The sequence below is a fragment of the Equus caballus genome, chromosome 1 (genome assembly GCF_041296265.1).
Source record: "Equus caballus isolate H_3958 breed thoroughbred chromosome 1, TB-T2T, whole genome shotgun sequence".
Lineage (NCBI taxonomy): Eukaryota > Metazoa > Chordata > Mammalia > Perissodactyla > Equidae > Equus > Equus caballus.
In genome coordinates this window covers 129,778,806-129,805,288 of record NC_091684.1, presented here as the reverse complement: position 1 = coordinate 129,805,288, position 26,483 = coordinate 129,778,806, and the positions used below count along the sequence as shown (strand labels likewise).

Here is a 26,483-nt window from a genome sequence, read left to right as displayed (position 1 = left end):
CCATTGTTTATATATACCGCATCTTCTTTATCCAATCGTCTGTTGATGGGCACTTAGGTTGCTTCCACGTCTTGGCTATTGTAAATAATGCTGCAATGAACATTGGGGTACATGGGACTTTTGGAATTGCTGACTTCAAGCTCTTTGGATAGATACCCAGTAGTGGGATGGCTGGATCGTATGGTAGTTCTATTTTTAATTTTTTGAGGAATCTCCATACTGTTTTCTGTAGTGGCTGCACCAGTTTGCATTCCCACCAGCAGTGGATGAGGGTTCCTTTTTCTCCACAACCTCTCCAACATTTGTTACTGTTTGTTTTAGTTATTTTTGTCCTTCTAATGGGTGTAAGGTGATATCTTAGTGTAGTTTTGATTTGCATTTCCCTGATGCACAGCGATGATGAGCATCTTTTCATGTGCCTGTTGGCCATCCATATATCTTCTTTGGAGAAATGTCTGTTCATGTCTCCTGCCCGTTTTTTTTTTTTATTATTAAGATTATGATAGTTTACAACCTTGTGAAATTTCAGTTGTACTTTATTGTTAGTCATGTTGTAGGTGCACCCTTCACCCTTTGTGCCCTCCCCTCAACCCCCTTTCCCCTGGTAACCACCAACCAGTTCTCTTTGCCTAAATGTTAACTTCCACCTATGAGTGGAGTCATACAGAGTTCGTCTTTCTCTATGTGGCTTATTTCACTTAACAGAATACCCTCAAGGTCCATGCATGCCCTGCCCATTTTTTGATCAGGTTGTTTGATTTTTTTGTTGTTGAGTTGTGTGAGTTCTTTATATATTATGCATGTTAACCCTTTGTCGGATGTATGACTTGCAAATATTTTTCCCAGTTAGTGGGTTGTTTTCTTGTTTTAGTCCTGATTCCCTTTGCCTTGAAGAAGCTCTTTAGTCTGATGAAGTCCCATTCGTTTATTCTTTCTATTGTTTCCCTTGTCTGAGAAGACATGGTGTCTGAGAAGATCCTTTTAATACTGATGTCAAAGAGTGTACTGCCTACATTTTCTTCTAGAAGCCTTAGGGTTTCAGGTCTCACCATTAGGTCTTTTGGTGAATGGTGAAGAAGAATGGTCAGTTTTCATTCTTTGACATGTGGCTTTCCAGTTTTCCCAGCACCATTTGTTGAAAAGACTCTCTTTTCTCCATTGTATGCTGTCAGCTCCTTTGTCAAAGATTAGCTGTCCATAGATGTGTGGTTTTGTTTCTGGGCTTTCGATTCTGTTCCATTGATCTGTGCACCTGTTTTTGTACCAGTACCATGCTGTTTTGATCACTATAGCTTTGTAGTATGTTTTGAAGTCAGGGATTCTGATGCCTCCAGCTGTGTTCTTTTTTCTCAGGATTGCTTTAGCAATTCGGGGTCTTTTGTTGCCCCATATGAATTTTAGGATTCTTTGTTCTATTTCTGTAAAGAATGTTATTGGGATTCTGATTAGGATGGCATTGAATCTGTAGATTGCTTTAGGTAGAATGGACATTTTAACAATGTTTATTCTTCCAGTCCATGTGCATGGAATGTCTTTCCATCTCTTTATGTCGTCATCCATTTCTTTCAGAAAAGCCATGTAATTTTCGTTGTATAGGTCTTCTACTTCCTTAGTTAAGTTCAACCCCAGGTATTTTATTCTTTTTGTTGCGATTGTGAATGGTATTGTGTTCTTGAGTTCTTTTTCTGTTAGTTTATTATTAGAGTATAGAAATGCTACTGATTTATGCAAATTGATTTTGTACCCTGCAACTTTGCTGTAGTTGTTGATTACATCTAAGAGTTTTCCAATGGATTCTTTAGGGTTTTCTATATATGAGATCATGTTGTCTGCAAACAGGGAAACTTTCACTTCTTCCCTCCCTATTTGAATTCCTTTTATTCCTTTTTCTTGCCTCATTGCTCTTGCCAAAACCTCCAGGACTATGCTGAATAAGAGTGGTGATAGAGGGCATCCTCATCTTGTTCCTGTTTTCAGGGGGATGGCGAGTTTTTGCCCATTGAGTATGATGTTCGCTTGGGTTTGCCATATATGGCCTTTATTATGTTGAGGTAGTTCCCTTCTGTCCCCATTTTGTTCAGAGTTTTTATCATAAATGGCTGTTGGATCTTGTCAAATGCTTTCTCTGCATCTATTGAGATGATCTTGTGGTTTTTATTCCTCAGTTTGTTGATGTGGTGGATCACATTGTTTGATTTGCAGATGTTGAACCATCCCTGTGTCCCTGGTATGAATCCCACTTAATCATGATGTAGGATCCTTTTGATGAATTGCTGAATTCGGGTTGCCAAAATTTTGTTGAGAATTTTTGCATCTATGTTCATCAGCAATATCAGCCTATAGTTCTCCTTTTTTGTGCTGTCCTTGTCAGGCTTTGGTATCAGTGTGACTTTGGCCTTGTAGAATGTGTTAGGAAGTGTTCCATCCTCGCTAATTTTTTGGAACAGCTTGAAAAGGATAGGTATTAAATGCTCTCTGAAAGTTTGGTAGAATTCCCCAGGAAAGCCATCTGCTCCTAGGGTTTCATTCTTTGGGATGCTTTTGATTGCTGTTTCAATCTCTTTACTTGTGATTGGTCTGTTCAAATTGTTTGCTTCTTCTTGACTAAACTTTGAGAGATTGTAGTCCAAGAATTTATCCGTTTCCTCTAGGTTAGCCATTTTGTTGGCATATAGTTTTTCATAGTGTTGTCTTATAATCCATCATATTTCTGCAGAGTCTGTTGTTATTTCTCCTCTTTCATTTCTGATTCTGTTTATTTGAGCGTTCTTCCTTTTTTTATTTGTAAGTCTGGCTAGGGGTTTGTCAATTTTGTTTATCTTCTCAAAGAACCAGCTCTTTGTTTCATTGATCCTTTCTACTGCCTTTCTTGTTTCAATAGCTTTTATTTCTGCTCTGATTTTTACTATTTCTCACCTTCTGCTAACTTTCGGCTTTGTTTGTTCTTCTTTCTCTAGTTCAGTTAGGTGTAGTTTAAGGTTGCTTATTTGGGATTTTTCTTGTTTGTTAAGATGTGCCTGTATTGTGATGAATTTTCCTCTTAATACAGCTTTTGCTCTATCCCATATGAGTTGGTATGACATGTAATCATTTTCATTTGTCTCCAAGTATTTTTTGATTTCTTCTTTAATTTCTTCAATGATCCATTGCTTTTTCAATAGCCTATTGCTTAGTCTCCACATCTTTATGCCTTTCTCAGCTTTTTTCTTGTAATTAATTTCTAGCATCATAACATTATGATTAGAGAAGATGCTTGTTATTATTTCAATTTTTTTTAAATTTGTAGAGGCTTGCCTTGTTTCCCAGCATATGGTCTATCCTTGAGAATGTTCCATGTGCACTGGAGAAGAATGTGTATTCTGCTGTTTTTGGATGGAGTGTTCTGTATATGTGTGTTAAGTCCAACTCTTTTAGCTTTTCGTTTAACTCCACTGTTTGTTTGTTGATTTTCTGTCTGGATGATCTGTCCATTGATGTGAGTGGAGTGTTGAGCTCCCCTACTATTATTGTGTTGTTTTTGCTATCTTCTTTCAGGTTTGTTAATAGTTGCTTAATGAACTTTGGTGCTCCTGTGTTGGGTGCATAGATATTTATAAGCGTTATTTCTTCTTGATGAAGTGTCCCTTTGATCATTATATATTGGCCCTCTGTGTCTCTCTTTACCTGTCTTATCTTGAAGTCTGTTTTGTCGGATATAAGTATTGCAACACCTGCTTTCTTTTGTTTGGTATTAGCTTGGAGTATTGTCTTCCACCCCTTCACTCTGAGCCTGTGTTTGTCCTTGGAGCTGAGGTGTGTTTCCTGGAGGCAACAAATTGTTGGATCTTGTTCTTTAATCCATTTTGCCACCCTGTGTCTTTTTATTGGAGAGTTCAGTCCATTTACATTGAGGGTGAGCATTGATGCATGAGGGCTTAATGCTGTTATTCTGTTGCTCGTTTTCCAGTTTTCCTGTGTTTCCTTTGTTTCTTGTCCTGTGTGTTTCATCCTACCTATTGACTTCTGCAATTTCTTATGCTGGGTTTCTTAGGTTATTCCTTATTTATGTTTTGTGTCTGTGTTTGTTTTTTAGTTCAGTGGCCACCCTTAAGTTTGTATTCAGACCTTCGTGTATAACATAGTCCATTTCCTGTTGGTCTCTTACTTGCTTAGCTTAGACTGATTCAGTCCCTTTCCTCCTCCCCTCCTAAATTATTATTTTCATCTCTTATTCCAGCTTGTGTTGTGAGTTTGTGGTTAGAGTGATAAGACTGTCTTTGCTTTGATGATTTCCTTCCTTTTATCCTAATGCTATAGTTGAATATGTGCTATCCTATTCAGATTCTATTTGTCTCCCTACTGTGAGTTTTGTGACCCCTTACTCCCTTTTTTTCTTTTTTCAGGTATGAGAGCCTTCTTGAGGATTTATTGTAGTGGAGGTCTTGTGACTACAAAGTCCCTTAGCTTTTGTTTGTCTAGAAAAGATGTAATTTCTCCCTCATATCTGAAGGATATTTTTGCTGGATAGAGTGTTCTTGGCTGAAGATTTTTATCCTTTAAAGTTTTGAATATGTCACTCTAATCTCTCCTACCTTGTAAGGTTTTCGTAGAGAAATCTGCTGAAAGTCTGATGGCGTTCCTTTGTGGCTTATTCTGCCTTGCTGCCCTGAGTATTCTTTCTTTGTCATTCATTTTTGCCATTTTTACTACTGTATGCCTTGCAGTAGGTCTTTTTACATTGACAAGTCTAGGAGATCTGAAAGCTTCCTCCACACACATTCCTCTCTCAATCCCTAGATTTGGGAAGTTGTCTTCTATTATTTTGTTGAGCACGCTTTCTGCTCCATTTTCCTTTTCCACGCACTCAGGAATTCCGATGATTCTTAAGTTGTATTTTCTCATTGAATCTGCTAATTCTCAGAGATTTTTTTCAGTGTTTTTAATTCTTAGTTCTCTTTCTTCCTCTGTCTGGAGCCATTCAGCCTGTCTATCTTCGGTTATGCCAATTTCCTCCTCTACGGTGTCTACACGGGCATTTGGGGAATCTGTATTCTGTTTTATCTGATCCATTGTATTTTTCATCTCTAGTATTTCTGATTCATTCTTCTTTATAGTTTCAATCTCTTTTGTGAAGTAACTCCAGAACTCGTTGACTTGTTTCTGTATATTTGCCTTTACCTCATTGGGTCTTTGATGATAGCTATTCTGAATTCATTTTCACTTAGTTTACCTATTTCCAAGTCCTCAGGACATACTTGTGTGTTTTCATTGTTTTCCTTGTGGTCTGGAGCTTTTATAAATTCCTGGATGGTAGAGGAGCGGTTTTTGCACATAATGCTATTATTCGATTGCAGTTACAGCCTTTTGCCACTAGATGAGGGTCGAGAACCACACATTCTGAGCCCTCTGCCTTCAGCCGCGATGGCGGGTGCGCAGGTTGGGGGAGCAGGGCCACTTTTTCTCACGTGCAGACTGGGATTCCCTTCAGCTCTCACTGTCTGATTTTCTGGGGCCCTGGCTTGTTGGCATCCCCCCATGCGAAAGCTTTCCCCCGTTAGAGGGCTTCTGCTGCATGGTCTGTGGGAGTCCTGGACGATCCTGCGGATGTGCGGCCCCTCCTCTGCTCCTTCCCTCACCCACGGTAGCGATCCCAGTCTCTACGGGAGGGAGTGAAGTTCTCTCTTACCCCATTGCAGCTCCTCCAAGGGCGCTTCAGCCTCTCCACCCTCCGTCTTTTGGCTGCCGTGGGTCTCTGACGATGTCTGTGTTATTAGGAGTTTTTGGTTGAAAAGCAGTTGCTCCTTTTGATTGTAATTTGGAGGGGAGAGAGTCCAGGGCAAGCTCACCCCGCCATGTCACTGACGTCACTCTTTAATTAACTTTTATTTGGAAATAATTTAAAACTTACAAAAAGTTGAAAATTAAAAATAGTACAGTGTGCGTGTGTGTAGACACATAGATACACAAATTTTTTAAAAACTGTTTGACAGTAGCAACATGACCCCTAAATACTTCAGTGTGTATTTCCTCAGAATGGAAATATTCTCTTACATAACTGAGGAACAGTTATATTCCATATTTGGATTTTGTCAGTTTATATTCTTATTTAAATTTTCCATATTTTAATGGAACATTTCAATTTTATCATTTAGCCTAGTAATGTTCATCATAATATTTTCCCTTCTCAGTACAGAATCCAGTTTAGGGTCAAGTATTACATGTGGTTGTCATATTTCTTTAGCTTTTAGTCGCATGTTTGTGCTAAGGGGTGGTTCTGAGGTCTTTTTTAGCCTCAGTCTTAGACCAGCCTTCTGCACCTGGGCCTCAGGGCTGGCGCTTTCTTAGTGTTTCTGCACCTACTTCCCACCCCCTTACCAGTAGCAGCCAAACTGCTTTGTATGTCTTGTGGGGGCTGGATGGTGGTTTGAGTGGTCTTGAGAAAATTCAGGTGGAGTGTAAACAATTGTTGGAGGTATATGTTGAAACTAGGAGAGAGATTTTAAAGGAAATAAATTTTCTGTAGTCCTGTACTTTTGCTATATTTGGGCTGCAAATTTGGCACTAGGTTTCCTAGAAGCAAATTCATATTGGAAAACAAGATCAGTGTCCTGATTTACAGTGTCTCTAGGGTAAAGACAAACTAATTGCACATGGGATGCCTGGTATCAAGATCAGAAAGAGATATTTATCTCTTGAGCCCTTATGAAGAGGACATTATTGATTAACATCCTCAGCAATATCTTTACTATAAATAGAACAGTGGTTTCGATCCCGCTTTTTAAATAATGTCCCTCAGTTTGAGCCAACTGTCTAATATTTAAGTGCAGTTCCATAAGGAGCCAAAATTATTTGGTTTGGGGCCTGCTGGTCTGGCTTACTCTAGGGTTAAATTTCAGACTTGTGATTTAGTTGTAGAACCAACCCTTCTTCAAATGAAATCTTATCAGGAAGCCCCATTCATAACAGAAAAAAGTGGAGTTGAAGTGCGGTGATGTACCTAGAGTGCTACTAACTCAGCTCTCTCCCTTTCTCGTTTTTCTGAGTCTCTGTGGCACCTCTGCAGAATGATGAACCTTGAGCACATTTTGAAAAACATTTGTCCAGAAAAAAATGGTGGATTGCATAGCCTCAGACAGTTCTCCACAAATATATCTACCCGAACTGAATTTTTATTTTATCCTCTTATTGTATATCAACTGTATTATTTTAAATTTGTACCAATTTTTTAAATCCCTTATTTAGTATACTTCTCTTATTATCGGGCACTGACCTTTCCTTCTACTTCAAAAGTCAACTTATTGTTCTCTCTATAAAAGCAAAGCAGCACAAAACAAAAACCTAACTTATCCAGGTGCGTCCAAGAAAGAGGTGGCTGTTTTCTTATTTAATGCTAATATCTCTACCTGTCCTTAGATCCCATCACTTCCTACCTCTTTGGGGACAGTATTCCATTAGTTACCCCCATCCTTTGAGTCCAGAGCCTATCCCTCTCTATTGGCTCCTTTTCTGTAACCTTAAAAAAGAAAATTCTTTGTCCCAGCAGCCTCTTTTCCCCACTAGCTACTGCAGCTTTCATCTCTCTTGCTAGACTAAGCCTGAAAAAGTAGCTTACATTTGCTAAATTCACTTTGCTTCCCATCCTTTTCTTTTTTTACTTAAATAATTTATGTATAAATTATATATAAAAGTAATACAGTAAGCACCTATGTTTTTACCACCAAATTTAAGAAAAAATATTACAATACAGTTGAAAGCCCCTGTGTACTCTTCCTTTAATGCATCTTTTCCTCCCCTCAAAAGTACCCAGTATCCTAAATTTGATGATTATTTCAATACATTTCATTTTTACTTTTACTATATGTCCACAGATTCCTAAACAGTACATAGCTGAACTTTTCAGCTGGAGTACTGTGAATGATTTATAAGTGTCCCAAGATGTTGATCCTCTCAGTCTTTGGAACAGGAAACATTATGACTTGCCTTGTTCATTTAGCCCAGTGTACCATACAAATATTACCGTTTTGTGTGTACCATAATATAAAAAAGTTGGGGAGCACTGACATATAATACTGTCTTGTATATATTTTTAAAACTTTGTCAATAATAGCATACTGTATGTGTTGTGTTTTTTTTAAGTTAACATCACCATATAGTTACAAAATTTTTTTTCTTGTCATGAGGACTTTTAAGATTTATTGTCTTGGCAACTTTCAGATATGCAATACAATATTAGACTGTAGTTGCCATGTTGTATATTATGTCTCCAAAACTTAATTGTTTTATAACTTGAAGTTTGTACCTTTTGACTCCCTTTACCCATTTTGCCCACTGGCAATTAGTTCTCTGTATCTATGAGCTTGGGTTTGGTTTTTCTTAGGTTCCACATATGGGTGAGATTGTATGGTATTTGTCTTTCTCTATCTGACTGGTTTCATTTATCGTAATGCCTGTTGCAAATGACAAGATTTCATTCTTTTTTATGGCTGAAAAATATTCCATCATATATATATATATATACACACACAACATTTGTTTATCCATCTGTCGATGGACATTTAAGTTATTTCCATATCTTGGCTGTTGTAAATAATGCTGCAGTGAACATGGGAGTGCATATATCTTTTCAAATTAGTGTTTTCGTTTTTCTTTGAATAAATACCCAGAAGTGGAATTCCTGGATCATATGATAGTTCTATTTTTAATTAATTTTTTTTTGAGGAAGGTTAGCCCTGAGCTAACATTTGGCGCCAATCTTCCTCTTTTTGCTGAGGAATGTTGGCCCTGAACGAACATCTGTGCCCATCTTCCTCTATTTTATATGTGGGACACCTGCCACAGCATGGCTTGATAAGTGGTGCATAAGTCTGTGCCTGGGATCCGAACTGGCGAACCCCTGGCTGCCAAAGCAGAATGCGCAAACTTAACCACTGTGCCACTGGGCCAGCCCCTATTTTTAATTTTTTGAGGACCTGCCATACTGTTTTCCATACTGGCTGCACCAGTTTACATTCCCACCAAGAGTGCACAAGGGTTCCCTTTTCTTCACATCCTCACCAGCATTTATTATCTCTTCTCTCTTTGATAATAGCCATTCTAACAAGTGTGAGGTGATATCTCCTTGTGGTTTTGGTTTGCATTTTCCAGATGATTAGTGATGTTGAGCATGTACCTGTTGACCATCTGTATGTCTTGGAAAAATGTCTATTTAGATCCTCTGCCTATTTTTTAGTTTGATGTAGTCCCACTTGTTTATTTTTGCTTTTGTTGTCAAGTCCAAAAAATCATCACCAAGACCAGTGTCAAGGAGTTTACCACCTATGTTTTCTTCTAGGAGTTTATGGTTTCAGGTCTTATATTCAAGCCTTTAGTACATTTTGAATTAATTTTTATTTATGGTGTAAGATAGTGGTCCAGTTTCATTCTTTTACATGTGCTGTCCAGTTTTCTCAATACCATTTATTGAAGAGACTATCCTTTCCCCATTGTATATTCTTGGCTCCTTTGTCATAAATTAATTGACCACATATGCATGGGTTTATTTCTACGCTCTCTATTCTGTTCCATTGATCTATGTGTCTCTTTTTATGCCGGTACTCTACTGTTTTGATTACTATAGCTTTGTAATATAGTTTGAAATCAAGAAGCCTTCACAGCTTTGTTCTTCTTTCTCAAGATTGCTTTGGCTATATGGGGTCTTTTGTGGTTTCATACAAATTTTAGATTTGTTCTATTCTGTGAAAAATGCTATCAGAATTTTAATAGGGATTGCATTGAATCTATAGATTGCTTTTGGTATGGACATTTTAACAATGTTAATTCTTCCAATCCTTGAGCACAGAATATCTTTTTATTTGTGTATTCTTCAGTTTCTTTCATCAGTGTCTGATAGTTTTTGGTGTACAGGTCTTTCATTTCCTTTGTTAAATTTATTCCTCAGTATTTTATTGTTTTTGATGCAACTGTAGATGGGATTTTTCTTAATTTCTCTTTCTGATAGTTGCTAGGATATAGAAACGCAACAGATTTCTATATATCGATTTTATATCTCGCAACTTTACTGAATCATTTATTAATCCTAACAGTTTTTTTGTGGAGTCTTTAGGGTTTTCTATGTATAATATCATGTGATCTGCAAATAGAGTTTTATGTCTTCCTTTCCAATTTGGATGCCTTTTATTTGTTTTTCTTGCCTAATTGCTCTGGCTGGGACTTTCAATTCTATGTTGAATAAAAGTGGGGAGAGTGAGTGTCCTTGTCTTGTTCCTGATCTTAGAGGAAAAGCTTTCAGCTTTTCACCCTTAAGTATGATATCAGCTGTGGGCTTGTCCTATATGGCTTTTATTATGTTGACATATATTCCCTCTATACCCACTTTGTTCACTGTATGTATTCTTTATCCTTTTTTTAGTCAGTCTTATGTTTGTGAGATTCATCCATTTTAATGCAGGTAGCATTTTTTCATTTGTGTTTCATCGATGTGTATGGTATTCTATTATATAAACATGTCACACTTTACCCATTTTCCTATTAATGGATGTTTATTTAGGTAGTCTATAAATTTCTTGCTATTACAAGTAAAGTTGCTATGAAGATTCTTATATGTCTTCTTGTATATTAGTGTTTCCCTAGAAAAGTATGCCTGAGTGAAATTGCTTAGTTATAGAAAATGTTTAGCTTTACCAGATATTGACAAATTGTTTTCCGAAGTGATTATTTACAGTTACCAACAGTTTATGAAAGTTACCTTTACTCCCATCCTTTCTGAAGTTTGGTGTTTTCAGTTTTTTGAAGTTTTGCAGTTCCAGAGATAGATCGTGGTGAAGGTTGCACAACAAGGCGAATATACTTAATGCCACAGAGCTATACTTAACAATGATTAAAATGGTAAATTTTATATTATGTATATTTTAACACAAATTGAAAAGAAGTTTTGCTAGTTTGATGGTTATGAAATCTCACTGTTTTTTATTTGCTTTTTCCTGATTACTAGCGAGTTATCTTTTCATATGCTAAATGTCCATTCATGGTTTTTTTTTTATTTTTGGAAGTTCTTTTATATATTCTGGATAGTAATCTTTTGTTGATTATGTGTGTTGCATGCATTTTCTCTGTTTATGTCTGTCTTTTCCACTTTTTTAATCATATCTTTTGATAAACAGAAGCTTTTAATTTTAATGTAGTTGAACTTATTTTTTTCCTTTTCAATAGATATTTTGTGTTTTGTTTAAGAAATCTTTCCTAAGACAGTGTCATAACAGTATTCACCTGCATTGTCTTCTAAGAGTTTTAAAGTTTTGCTTTTCACATTTTGGCTTATAGTCTGTTTGATTTGATTTTTATGTTTGGAGTGAAGTAGGTATTCAGTTTTTCCTCATATGGCTAATGATTTATTACACATTCCTTTTCTTCCCCACTGATCTACAGTGTCGTCACTTACATAGCAAGTTAACATATTTGCTCAAGTCTATTTCTAGGCTATCTGTTCTGTCCTATTGGTCAAATGTTTAGCATTGTATCAGTACTACACTTAAAGCTTTATTATAATAAAGTTATTTAGTTACACAATACCTCCTCCCCCATTCTTCTCCAAAATTGTCTTAGCTATTCTTGGCTCTCTGCCCTTCTCTGCAGTTTTAGAATTAGTTTGTGAAGCTCCACAGTTGGGCTTTTGATTAGAAATGTAGTTATATCTTATCCAAATATAGTCCATTCCTGAAATTGCGTAGATACTGAAGCTTCAGAGAACCTGTCTATATTTTATTATTTTAAAAGAGAGAATTAATAAATAGTTCCCAATCCATCAAAAACCTTAAGTAATTTCCCTCCAATTATAAAGTCTTCTATAAACATATAGAAGAATCCACCAGGGGCCAGCCCAGTGGCATAGTGTTTAAGTTCACACACTCCATTTCGGCAGCCCAGGGCTCGCAGGTTCGGATCCCAGGTTCAGACCTACACACCACTTATCAAGCCATGCTGTGGTGGCATCCTGCATACAAACCAGAGGAAGATTGGCTACGGGTGTCAGGTCAGGGACAATCTTCCTTGAGCAAAAAAAAGAGAATCCACCAAGATTTTCTGCATAATATAAAGCATTTAAAACACTAGTTACTTAGTCATTTCACACTTACTATACTCATTAGTTGGTATGTTTCTGGACAGAATGCAGTCATACTGGAAAGTATCAGATATTTCTTCTAACGGCTGCAATCATGTACCATGATGTGAATAAACAATGAGAAAATATGCTAAAGATGCATGATGCATGCAGATCATTCTTAGTTAATAACCACGGCCATTTAAAAATGATAATTTACTGATTGAAGCCTTGCCTAGGTGAGATTTGGTAGTGAGGGATGGAAGAAACACTACTGTTTAGTGGTGGGTCGGGATTTGTGGGAGGGAACTGGTGAAGGGGCTCACATTCGTATCTCAAGAGATGTTTTCTTTTTGGCTTCTGAGACTCCAGAAATAGATGCTGTGGATCATTGTCCAAAGCCTTAGATTAACCAATGAAATGAAAAAAATCTCAAAATGGATGTCTCTTTGTGTTCCCGTTGTGGTTATACAATGTAAACATAAAATATGATCCTGTCAGGAAAATAGCTGAGATACAACTGCTGAGTGGACAGGACAGTCTCTCAGATTCATAAGCACCTTAAATGTGCACTTATGCAAATTCATTATAGTTGTGTTTTTCTTTTTCAATAGTGACTTCTGGGTTAAAAAATGTACAAGTTGTAATAAATATTCAGATAGCAAAAATTCTTCAAGTGAGGAACATTGGATATATAGATTAATTTGGAGAGAGTTGACATCTTTGCAATATTTAGTCTTCTATCCCTGACCATGATTTTATTTCTCTATTTGTTTAGATAGTTTTATACTTTTCTTATAAAGGTATATAGATAAATAAGAATACTATATATATATATATATATATATATATATATGTATCTTATTTATCTGTAGATTCTCTTGGGTGTTGTATATGCACAGTCATATTTTCTGAGAATAATGAAATTTTGTTTCATTTTCTTTTCTTACCATGTCAGCTATGGCTCCCTGGACATTGTTAAATAGAAATGGTGATGATAAACATCCTTATTCCTTATTTTAGGTATGATGTTTGCTATGTGTTTTTGGTAGATATCCTTTATCAGATTAAAGAAGTTTCCTACAATAGACAGTGTTGTATAATGGTTAAAAATGGTCGAGTCCAGACTTTCTAGCCAAGTTGCCTGAATTCAGCTGTTAGCATTACCACTTGCTTGCTGTGTGACCTTGGACAAATCACTTAACTTCTCTGTACCACAGTTTGGTCAGCTGTATAATAGTGATAATAATAATCTGTACTTCATTTGGTAGTTGTAAAGACTTAATGAGTTAATATATGTAAAACACTTAAAACCGTGCCTGGCATAAAGTGTAAGTGTTATGTGTTAGCCATTTTTACAGTTACTATAACAAATCCTCTTTTGCTAAGAGATTTTTTGTTTTCAAATCATGAACAGGTATTGAATTCTTATTTAACTGTGTGATAGTCTCATTGGATTTTCTTAAGCACATTAATTAATATTTGTTAAGCTTATTAGAGTGTCAGATTTATGCTATGACTAGAATTTAATTTGTATGGCTTTTTAAGCCTTGGCGTATTTAGTGGTAGTTCTCATTTTGCACTTTTTTCTGGATGGCCTTTTAAGAAGCTTGGTTAGTGACTTTGCCTTCCTGACTATTCACACTTATATAAACCTATTGTAATCATGAAACAATCTGTTACCTACTGCCAGGGAAATGTGTTTTTATACTTAGCGCAATTTCTTGATGGAAGTAGATTACCTTGTCTCTATTTTGGTATTTTACTAACAGATTAGTAGTCTATTTATAATTCTGAGACAAGGTGAAGAGTTATTAGATGAAGAAGCAGTTTTGGGAGAATTTACCAAGACAAGAAATTTTGTTTCTTCGGTCCTCTTTTGAAAATTCACTAATGTTGAAAAGTCTGTGTGGGAACAAACTTTATAGAGTTATTTGTATACAGCTGGGACTGAATTTATGAACTGCTTTTCCAACTTGCTAAAAAGCTAAAGATTGACAACCCCTTTCATACTGCATTATCCAGCTTGGCTTTTAACTCCAAGAGAACTGTGTTCACAAATTGATGCTCTGTTCCTTTGGGGTTGGTATAGAAGCATTAAATTGTACTAAAATATTCATATGTGAGTGCATTAGCTGAAAGCAATTGATGTTCTATTCCCAAGAGGACAAAGAGAAATGCTGTATGGACCTGTAGTCCAGAAAACACCCTGAGCATGCTTCTTAAAGGTAATTACGTGGCCTGGATGATCAAAGCCCTTACAGTGAAGCTTAAAATGACAAAGGAGAAGTTGTAGAATTTATAAACTGTGGTTTGAATGTATAAATTGTTTGGTCGTGCAATAGGTAAAAGCTTATTGGCTAAAAATTAGTTCTGACTGTATCTTTGAATTCTAATTATCTTTGATTTATTTCTTAGCTAATTTTTATCAGACTGATTTTGCTAAAGCATTTATTCCAGAGGACCAATATCAGTGGTTTTTTATCTATTACCATTTTACATATAAAGTTGAAATTTTTAAGTTTTGGAGAGAGTCTATTGAATTCTTTTACATATATAACTGTTTAAAAGCATGCCACTGATATGATAAATTGACATGTCTTGTAGATAGTCTAATTTAACAGCTGGCATGAAAATCAATAAGAGTAGACAGCAAATCTTTGTTGTAGCTATCTTGGTGTGGTAACTTGAAAGGAATAAGACTATTCTAAATTTCTATTCTTATTCTAACCGCATTTTTGGCTCTTTTATATAAAACCTAATTTATTTTCTCATGTATAGTTTTAGATATGGTAAACATGCATGTGAATGTCAGAGAACGTAAGACACTGTACTAAAAGGAAATGTTTATTCAGTGGATAATTGATCACTTAGCATAGGTAATTCAATCCTTGTCTTCACTTAGGGCCGAAGATATAAGTACTAAGATCTGGTACAAAAGAACATTTTAATAACTTGATTTAATATTATTATATATTAGCATTAACCAAACAGTCCAAAAAGGAATTTGGGAAATTGCATTTGGGGCAGGGGGATGTATTCCATTTCCTTAAAGTGAGATTATTTAGAGGGTCTCTAGTTAGGTTGGATGAATGGCAAATTTATTATTTTCTTACAGGCATTATTTTCTGCCTTGCTTTTCCACGTTATTTTTGGCAGTATTTCCATATTCCACAATACCTACTCAAATTTTTGTAACTTTGGAAGGTGCTTCAAGGAGTCTTTGTGTAACTTGGGCTGAACTTCACAACCCTGGTTGCTGTTTTTAAAAAATAAACTTGATTTTTTAGAACAGTTTTAGATTTTTACACAAAAATTGCAAAGATAGTACAGAGAATTCCCATAAATCCTGTACCTGGTTTTCCCTATTATTGTTACTTTTTTAATGTTATGCTTTTGTAATTGTCAAAACCACAAGATTTTAGAATTAAATTTTTGAAGATGGAGAATTGGGTGAAGGTTTCTGTCGAGGTGATAACTTTCTAATGAATTTTTATTGTGGTAAAATCTAGCAAAATTTGTCATTTTAACCATTTTTAAGTGTATAATTCAGTGGCATTAATTATATTCACAATATTGTGCAACTGTCACCATTATCTATATCTCAAATTTTTCATCACCCTAAACTAAGAAACTCTATATCCATTAAGCAATAACTCTCATTCCCTCCCACCCCAGCCCCTGGTAATTCGCTAATCTACTTTGCCTCTGTGATTTTGCCTATGCTGGATATGTCATAAAAGTGAAATCACACAATATTTGTCCTTTTGTGACTGTCTTATTTCATTTAGCATGTTTTCAGATTTTATCCATGTTGTTGCGTGTATCAGAACTTCATTGCATTTTATGGCTGAAAAAATATTCCAATAATATTCCATAAACAGTTTGTCTATCTATTTATCTGTTAATAGATACTTGTGTTGCTTTGTTTTCACCTTTTGGCTCTTGTGAATAATGCCGCTACAAACATTCACATACAAGTATCTGAGTCCGTGTTTTCAATTCTGTTACGTATATACCTAGCAGTAGGATTGCGGGGTCATGTGGTAATTCTATGTTTAGCTTTTTGAGGAACCTCAGAACTGTTTTCCAGTGGTTACTTTGTAGCTCTCATGAACTCCTTGGCCTGGAAGTTATCTTAATTTTAGATTAAACATCAAGAAAGGCTGTGCATAAACAGTGGCCTAACTCGTATTAATTTTGGGAAAGAGGCACCTGGTGAGTGAAAAGAATAGTACTTGGAAGTCAGGTTCTAGTGCCAGCTCTGTTTCCTGGGGCCTTGATTTTTTTATTGATAAAGAGTTGCATAGATAATCTTAGAGGTTCCTTACTGCTCCAAAATTCTACATAGCTATGTGTAATTTAGCGTGCTCTAACTATTTGGATCAATTAAAGAACCTTACTGATAAAAAATTTGACAGTGAAACTTTTTATTTGACCTGCTAAAATGCCATGCTTTGTAATAGACTGATCATATATCTAAGTATTTTAATGTCGTATACCCAACTATTTCAATGTAAATTAATCTGAGTAATTTTAGCAAAGTATATGATATACTTGGCTTTCTATCATTCCAGGTATACTTGAGGAATATTTTTCCACGGTGGAAAATCTGTGAGTTAGTATAGAAGCTAATTGGGTAAATACTAAGCATTTAATTGCAAAATAGTAAAAAAATTATATTTTATTGTAAAAATATTTTCCTAAGAAAAAACTTATTTCAGGTCCTATGCATCTATGTAATCAAAACCTTCAATTAAAAAGTACTACTAAAAGGTCAAGAGCTGAAATTTCACTTTTTCTGGTTTACATTTTAACATTTGCATTGCAAGTCACAGTATATTAGTTAATGTCCGTGTTTTTAAAAAAAAAAACTTTAACTTTATATTTGAGCAACTGAGTTATTAAATTTACATTTTGAACAAAAATAGTGAAATACGTAATGAAGCATATGCTACTGATATAAATTGCCATCTGCTTTGGGCATATTATAACTAGGCTAGTTGTGAAGAAGACATTTGGCTTCTCCTGGCAAAAAAGGTGGGCCAGTAGAAAGAATATTGAGGAACTAATATCTAATGAGTTGGATGTCTAATGAATTTAGGGTTTCAAAGAATCTTTGACTAAAAAGTCCAAGCTTCATATTCTCTGCCCAATAAGCACCAAGTCCATCTACTGAGCCATGGAATGTCCATTCATGTGAGAAACCTTCAAAGGCTAGATGAAGACTGCTGCTTTTTCTTCTAAGTGAGTTTCCTGGCTTTGCTTCTACATCTTTCCCGTTAATAGTTATTTGAAACAAGATATTGACTTCATTGAAAGCCAGGTCAAAGTTTGTATCCAAAAGTGTTATCTGTCAGTACAGGTTACCTAAATTAAAACAAACATACATCAAGAACAAACGAAATAATTTCCGAATCTTACCTCTTCTGTGAATCAGTCTCCTTGATGGCCTTGTAGCTAGTACATGTGTGTGGAGGGCCTGCATTAGAGGTACTCCGGCTGTGACATGCAAGTGGGTGGTAGAGAGAGAAATCTAAAGGGTGTAGCTTATGTCCCTATTCAGGATAAGGAACCCAGAGCTAATGGACCAACTGATACTTCTAGTAACGTGGGATAAAAACTATTCTAGCTAAAATTGATACTTTTTAATACGTAAACTTAAGTTAGCTGTTCATCTCATCTCGTTTTAGTGATTTTTCTCTAAGATAAATATATTTACTGAAGTTTTAATAGACTAGTGACTTCAGTTAAAGCATATTACCAGTACTGTCACAATACTGAGTTATTTGTGGTGTAGTAGAAAAAGTACTGAATTTGAAATCAGTGAACTTGGGTTAAGAAGCCTGCCTTTTACTAGGTGTGTATAACCTTGGACAACTCACCAAGCCTACCCGAGCCTGTGCTTTCTCTTCTCTAAAATGGGAATAACTTCTTACCCCTTAGAGTTATTGTCATAGTTAAGTGAGATAGTATATATCAAGTACAGCATGATTACTAGCATATATACAATTCATGTAACTGTGATGATTAGTATGCCATCTTGAATCCTGATAAAACCTGAGCTAGTCCTAGTATAAGATCATTGTCTGATGGGTAGGACATACTTTGAGCTTCAAACCAAGAGTATGGGTAAAGTCCTCCATTCATGAAAACTCAGTTTAGCCATAATCCTGCCTGAGAATTTCATATACAGATAGCTGGTTGAAAAAGAGCCACAGTTATGCTTTGCATTTTGGGGCCTCTTCCAATAAGAGCAGAGACTTAAACACAATTTGACAAAGAGAGGAAACAGTTTGGCCTTTTAAATGAGCAGCAGAAAGATATATAGCAATATTAATGCACAGGAGACTTGCAGTAGTTAGAAAATATAGTTTGGTTAATCTACTTCTCAAAGAGACATTCATTATTTGCTGTGATTAATTCCATTTAACTCCTCACCTGGCATTTGGCCTGTGTATGTGTATTCTGTTTTAGCTGTAACAGTTGCTGTTTAAGGTTATGCCTCTGTAGCCTTCTGAGTAAAGAAGGTTGAGAGAGCATTTGCTTTTTTGTAGAACTGTTGTCCTGAGGCAGTCATAGGGGTTTTGTTTTTGAGCACATAACATTGCATCTCTGAACTCTAGTTAGAACTACTTATAAATTTTTAAATTTCTTAAAAAAAATTTTTTTTTAAGGATTGGCATCTGAGTTAACCTCTGTTACCAATCTTTTTTTTTTTCTTCTTCTCCTTCTCCCCAAAGCCCCCCAGTACATAGTTATATATTCTAGTTGTAGGTCCTTCTGGTTGTGCTATGTGGGACGCCACCTCAGCATGGCCTGACGAGTGGTGCCATGTCTGCGCCCAGGATCCGAACTGGCAAAACCCTGGGCCACTGAAGCAGAGCATGTGAACTTAACCACTCGGCCACGGGGCCAGCCCCTCTTAAAAAAATTTTTTTTTTAAGATTTTATTTTTCCTTTTTCTCCCCAAAGCCCCCAGTACATAGTTGTATAAATTTTTTAGTTGTGGGTCCTTCTAGTTGTGGCATGTGGAACGCTGCCTCAGCATGGCTTGATGAGTGGTGCCATGTTGGCGCCCAGGATCTGAACCAGCGAAACCCTGGGCCGACGAAGCAGAACGTGCAAACTTAACCATGCAGCCATGGGGCCGGCCCCTAAAATTTTTATCTTTGAAGAAATGTAGTTTTTTATGTTCCTTCCCCAACTCTATCTAGAAAGGGAGATGGTTGATAGAAAAGAAATTTTAAACCTGATTTTTAAAGAGATGGAGCAATATTGGCTTGGTTTTTCTGCTCTGAAAGCTCCAGGTTTAACCACTCTGCTCATATTCACATTTCATATAAACAAAAGAGTAAATGTTTAAATCTTTCCTTTCTACTTTGTTTAAAGAAAAGCAGATCTGAAGTTGCTGCAAGCAGAAAACTGTTCCAATTCCAGAAAAAAGTGAATGTGTGAGTTTATATCATAAACTCATGTAATTTCAACTTCATATATATATATATATATATATATATATTTTTTTTTTTATATGACCCATTTGATGTCTTGATACTTGTATCTGGGATATATATCCCTGTAGAATATTGTGTTAGAATTTTGTAAAGAAATTCACTCCAGCATCCTAGGCCAGCCAGCACTGTCTAGGAAGTTGGGCAGAAATTCTAACTTTATAGCTAGCACTAAATGCAAAAAGGAAATTACCAAGTATCAGTGAAAAGAAATTTTCCCAGTACATTATCCCAGAAGAATTGTATCAGTTAATAACAACTTTCCTTGATATAGTGATAGTTACTATTACTGAACTATAGTAATAGTTTAAACTGCTCAAGTTTAAACTTTTATGATACTTGGTTGTCTTATGCCTTCTAGTTTAAAGATTTAATGATCATTTAACAATAATAATAATAGTATTAATAGTAATATCTAACATATTTTGAGCACTTCATATGTTATTTAATAATCACAACAATCCTATTAACTGTAGGTGTTTATCTCCATTTTACATATGAGAAGAGTGAGCCTTTGAGAGGTTAAAAGTAACTTACCTGAAAACACAGGTGGTAAGTGGAAGAGTCAGGATCTGAATCCATCTCTCTCTGATCTTATTTATTTAGTTATAATAGTGATTAAATAAATGTAGTAATTTCTTGTACTTGCTCACTTTCAACTTTTTGAGATCTAAGTCATTAATTTTCTAGCATCTTATTTCCTAATATAAATATTTTTAAGGTTATAAATATTTTTCTAAGTACCACTTTAGCTACATCTCACAGGTTCTCATATCCTCTGCCTTTTTTTGGTGTTCCAAGTATTTTTTAATTTCCACTCTAATTTTTTTTAACTCAGATGAGTTAAATAATCTTTTTTGAGAAGTGAGTTTTTAAAGATAGATTTTTTGGGTTCTTCTAGAGTTTTAAAAATATATATAACTTACTAGAGAACAAAATTTGATAGTTTCTTTTCAGAGCATAAATTTGCTATATTAAACCAATAGTTTTCATCTGCTTTTGGTTTTCCTTTTGGTCCACACTACCTGAAATTTGATGGATTTTTGTCATCTATTTGTGACTCTCTGTTGGCTGCTCTCTTATTTAATCTTGCTGCCTCTCATGCTGGTCTTCAGCTTTTTCACACTGTGGACTTTCCTTTTTGGTTCTCTTCCCACAGAGTTTAAAACAACCTACCATTGATCTTGTGAGCCAATATAAGCAAAACAGACACATGAGACTAATATCATTCTATCTCCAGATCTGCTGTCAGACCATGCTCCACAGTACCCTTACAGAGCTTGTAAGAAGGCTCTTCTTTAGCTTGTCCTAAAATTATTTTGGATCTGTGCTGTCCAACACTGTAACCACTAAGCCACACATGGCTGTTGGGCACTTGAAATGTGGCTAGTCTGAATTGAAATTATATTATCCAAGTTAGTTTCGCCTGTTTGTTTTTACTTTATTTAATGTGGCTAATAGAAAATTTAAAATTAAATATGTGGCTCACAATATATTTTTATTTTATATTTCTTTTTGATTTCACAACAGTGTTAGGCAAAAGTCACAATGCGTGAGTAAGAGGGAAACTTGTCCTTAGATTCGGCACTGAAATCCTCTGGAGAGCAGGACTCAGATAGTACCTCTTGGAATTCCAGGTTTCTTGCACAAGGTTTGGGTAAAGCAGGAGTGATGTTAGTACATACTTCCTTCTGAAAAAGGCAGCCAAAACCCAAATCATCCACCAGAGAATACTCTGGTCATGTTGATTCCACAGATTGGTTAGATTTCTGTAAAAGAATTAAGATTTCATTCCAGTCATCTTTCTGTTTCTTAGACATGCAGGTTTGTCATCAAGCTAGGACCAATAAAACCTGCTTTTAAAAGCTTGTTCTGTCTGAGGGACTAAGGGAGCAGGAACAGATGGGGTGGGCTGCAAAAGTGGGCTCCTGTTTGGCGGAGGGTAGAGATGACTACAGAGGAATATCGTCCCCTGATCTGCTTCCTGCTTCTAAAAGCCTTTCCACTTCCCCATGGCAGGTACAGAAAGTGAAGGGTTGCACAAGAGATTAGAGCTCTATCACACTTTGATTTTTTTCCTATATTGGATTACAGATTTTTATGATCTTACCCTGTTGTTAGGCTGTAGCTTCTTGAGAACATGGGCAAGAATTAGTTGTCTTTATATTACCTTTAAGGTACAACAACATCAACATCAGAAAAATCATAGTTAACCAATGCCTCTCAACTTTTTACTGTTATGGCACACTTAGAAGATTACGGTATTTGTACCACGGGAGCTTCTGACTGTCCTGCACTCCTTCTAGTCCATATAACTCTTTTGTATGAATTAGGAAAAAAGTACCTCTTTCTCAAGTTACTTTACTGCCACCTGTTGGAAAATTATTGTAATAAAAATGCAGATCTATAATGACTGTGATATGAATGATGCCTCCCTCCAGAGTTGTTCAGTGTACAGCCTGCTCAGCTGTACCTGGTAGCCCTAAGACCGTGCCAGGAGCCCATCTGGTCACCCAGTGGGCTGAGAGAATCAATATTTGAGTAAATTTCAGCTCATGAGTGGCACACCACTGTCTTTGGGAAAACATACTGTGCTAAGGACTGAAGCCTCGCAGTAACCCTATGATTTAAGGTTTCTTCTAAGCCCAGTTTTTCAGATGAGCAAGCTGAGGCATAGGTAACATAAATAACTGGCCCACAGTCACAACTGTACAAGTCTGAGCTGGCATTTAACCCTAGGCAGTGACACTTCAGAGCCTAGGTTCTTAACTGCAGTAATAGACTCCTCTTGCAAACCTCTGTTAAACCGCACTGGATGCAGCAGTTTCCAAGCCCTATTCCTGATTCCATCTCAGCCCATTGTAAAGTAGTTTAGACCTCTGCCCCTGAGTTCCGTGGATGAGTCTATAGCTAGAGTCTTTTTTTAGATTTTGGCAAAAGAAGAGGGATTTGTACTTTGTTCTGCTGGTCCTTGTTTATATTGAAGTAAGTGCTATTCCTTCTTTATATTTCAGAATAACCTTTGGTCGTTTTACCACCCTGTTGCTTGACTTCTTCCTACCAGTCCCCATTCCTGATTCCAAACTGCTACCAGCTGTGTAGGTTGATCTAGTCTCTTGTTCTTATAGCTTTGTTCAGGCTGCTAGGATTTTATCTCCAGGACTACCCCTCCTTCTTTCTGTGTCTGTTACTTTCTTTAATCCCACCTCTTTTTGAACTCTTAATTGCTGTTGCCTCCAACATTGCCTGTCCTTGTCTCTCCAAATGATCTTTCTTGCTTTCTATCTGATTTAGAAGGAAAGTGCCTCAGGGCAGGGATTGCCTTGTTCGTTGTGAGGCAATGTCTTAAGTGCTCCATAAATTAGCATCTGTGGAGAATTTTGTACATAGTAATTATTATTATTGAAATACAAAAATGCTTTCTAAACCATGAGGAAGCATCCTATGATATTAGTCTAATTGTGTGTATATGTTTTTTAAAAAAGAAGAAAAAGCCTCTCTTCCTGCCTGAGAGAGCTATCAGACCTCAGAACAGCAGCCAAAATACCAGGACTTGTTCTGGGCTATTATTTCAATGTTTTTTTATTTATTCAGAGAACTGTGTTTGCAAGACAGTAAAATAAGGTCCTGCTGGTCATGTGGACCTACTGGGACTATTTATTCTGGTCAGAAAGGCAGGAAAGGGCCTGGAACTATCTGCTTTGGCCCAGTCTGTGTGACTTAGTGACATTTAAGGTTGAAGTCAAGGCTGTTCATCTCTTGGGGGGTTTAAAGTAAATTTCATTTATATAAATGTCTATTTCCAGAGTGAATCAACATTTTTATTAGCATTTTTATGATGCAAGTGGAGAGGCTTTTAAGACTTGTTGAATTTTAATGTAGACATATATGTCAGAAGGACTCATTTACAGAACTATTGATCCTTTCCAATGCTGACTGAAAATATACTTAGAAGAGAAGTTAGTGAGTCGGTTTCGGTCTATCTGAATAACTTGCTTTAAAAATCTTTACCACTTGTTCACCTGGTTTTCCTGAATGTGAGATTTAGTAAGTACATTTGGATTAACAATTTAAGGAATATCTTTTTATGAAAGAAATACTAGTCAGAATAAACTGAAATGGGGGTCGGCCTGGTGGCGCAGCAGTTACATGCGCACAGTCCGCTTCAGCAGCCCAGGGTTCGACTGTTCCCTGTGTGGACATGGCACCACTTGGCAAGCCATGCTGTGGTAGGTGCCCCACATATAAAGTGGAAGAAGATGGGCCTGCATGTTAGCTCAGGGCCAGTCTTCCCCAGCGAAAAGAGGAGGATTGGCAGCAGTTAGCTCAGGGCTAATCTTCCTCAAAAAAAAAAAAAAAAAAAAAAGAATAAACAAATGATGTTAAAATTATCAATTGAAGTTACCTGTAAATCTCCAATAGAAAATAGTGGTGCTTTTTCAAAGAAAAGCCTGTTTATCACTTGTATGAATGTCCATGTCTGATGAGACAGTATAATGACAAGGCCTCATTGCATTGTCCAACTCTGTATGGTCATAATTGACGCATTGGATAGGTTTAAGATAGTATCATGGAGCAGGGATTGCTTTTTATCCTCACCCATACGTTTTACTTTCCACAGTATACTTTTCCACCCTAAGACACAGTCTCTTTAGGCCAAATTGCTCTTACTTATCTTCAAGCTTTTGATGATAACTATAGAGCAAGTTGAATTGGAAAACAAGCCCAGCTCATTTTCAGATGATTAACTTACTTTGGGGACTAGGTTGTTTCCTTTTCCAGGGTACACAGTGGTATCTTGTGCTCTAGAAGCAGGTGGACACTTTATGCCTTTAAAGATAAGGCCCAGGGATATACCATCAATGTGCTGGATAGAGTTACAGGTTTCAGGCTGCAGGGATCATCTATTCTAGTGGTTCTCAGCTCTCGCTGCACATTAGAGTATCCTGGGGAGCTTTTTTAAAAAGCTCCAATGCCAGGGCTATGCCTCCGCTGTTTACAATTGGGAAAACCGAGAGAGGGGGAAATTGACTTGTATACAGCCTAACGCACTTAGGTGTTATGAAAAATCATAGTATTAGGTGGCAGTGACATTATTCCCAGATCCTAGTTGAAATGCTCTCTTATTTTGGAGTGAGCAGTGGTTAAATTAGATCATGAGCAGTGCAGAAACAAGGTGGGACCATCTGACTGTCTCATTGACTTTGAAGTATCTGCCCTGTAGTAAAACTGAATGTGACAGAGCCACCTTCAATGCCGTCCATGTTATTGATATTGAGGGGAGACTTTTTTGTCAGTTGCGACAAATTTGTGGTGTCAGTTTTGGTTACATGGTAGGTGCACCCTCTACCCAAGCCAGGACTTGTTAGTTCAGTTTACATGTGGGAAAAACTTTTCAGTTGAAGCTTTAATTATACTTAGTAGACGGAATGGGGCAGTTAAGCTCTTCTAATTAGGCACTTATTAATTGGTTTTTCATGATGATAGTTTTAATTTTCAAACATGGATACTTGAAGATTTTTAGATAAGGGGACAGAGAGAAGCAGTCAGTTGTCATTCCCTTGGTAATTATTGGGGGCAGAGAGGTAGGAAGAAGTGCAAATATCACCAAAATTTATTTAGAAACTACAGTGTGGGGGCCGTTTTGTTAGATGCTGGAAATTAAAAGGTTCAGCCTATGCTTTCAAGAAGTTTGTTGTTTTTTACTTAGGGATATTGTGCATGCGTGTGTGTGTGTGTGTGTGTGTGTATGCGTGTATGTACTTAGAATCTCTTGAGACTGATTTGTATTTTTGGTTTCTCTAAATACAAAGTTTAATAAATATATCCTAATTACCGTTTTAACAAATATCCTTTTATGAGAAGGCAAACAACTAAGTCAAAATATATTCTAATACATGTGAGTATAAGTGTTGTATGTTAATATACAATGTGTGTATATTGTGAATGGGTATATACTGTGGTGAGTTGAAGTGTGATATCCAAATGAGCAGCATAGACAAAAAGTGCTACCTCACAGGAACCTGTGAGATAAAGTCCAACAATTGATGTAAAATGCTTAGCACAGTGGTTGACACATAGTTAATGCTCAACAATTCTCATTATCCATGTCTTTATTATTATACCACCACTACTATAGGAATTCAGAGGAAAAAGAGGACTATAGGTTAGGGAGATCAGGGAAGGAGGAAAGTATAATTTAAGTAATATCCATTGCATCTATTTTATTTAAAATAGCTTTTGCCTACGACTTGAATTACTAATAGCAAATACTTTGGAAGGTATTATATAATACAATATAAACACATGTTAATTATATGGTCTCTTTTGTTTCAGGAACTTTACATTGCTGTAGGAATATCTGGAGCCATCCAACATTTAGCTGGGATGAAAGACAGCAAGGTGACTACACAACAATAATGATGCTAAGAGAAAAACGTTTTGTATTTTAAAATTTGAGTTTCACTGTATGTTTCCATGTAGTACAGTGTGTGTAGTTGAACCATTCACATTAACACAGATGTAGGAACTGAAAGAAATATAAGCTACTATTCACTGCCTGAAAATACACCATTGGTAGGAGACGCAATGCTTTGTCATAGAAAAAGACCTAAACCTGAGTCCCCGCTCCATGCTAGCTTACCACATGACACATCCTGTCTGTACTTCAGTTCTTTGTCTACCAAATGCAGGTGTTGGATGATGATCTCTAAGGTCCCTTTCAACTCTGACAGTCTATGGATCGAAATTGTGGGGCAAAAACAACATAATGAGGTTCTGAGCATCTAACAAATTTTATGAGGTTCTGATCCCTGGTTCTTTATCTGCTTCACTCTAGTCCCCGAACATTCCCACCCTCATACGTCAGCAAGGCCCCTCTTCTTGGGTTGTTACTA

General features: G+C 36.4%; 1 protein-coding gene across 6 annotated transcripts in view; it reads left to right on the top strand.

Annotated features, from left to right (window-relative positions):
* ETFA (electron transfer flavoprotein subunit alpha) overlaps positions 1-26,483 on the top strand; it is a 100,976-nt gene that overhangs the window by 50,603 nt on the left and 23,890 nt on the right. For 4 of the 6 annotated variants that reach the window (XM_023652974.2, XM_070233032.1, XM_070233027.1 and 1 more), the window contains one exon: positions 25,924-25,989. The exons of the other annotated variants lie outside the window; for them this stretch is intronic. In XM_023652974.2, the coding sequence (XP_023508742.1) occupies positions 25,924-25,989 (66 nt within the window). The remainder of the gene's footprint in view (positions 1-25,923; positions 25,990-26,483) is intronic. 6 annotated transcript variants of the gene reach the window in all.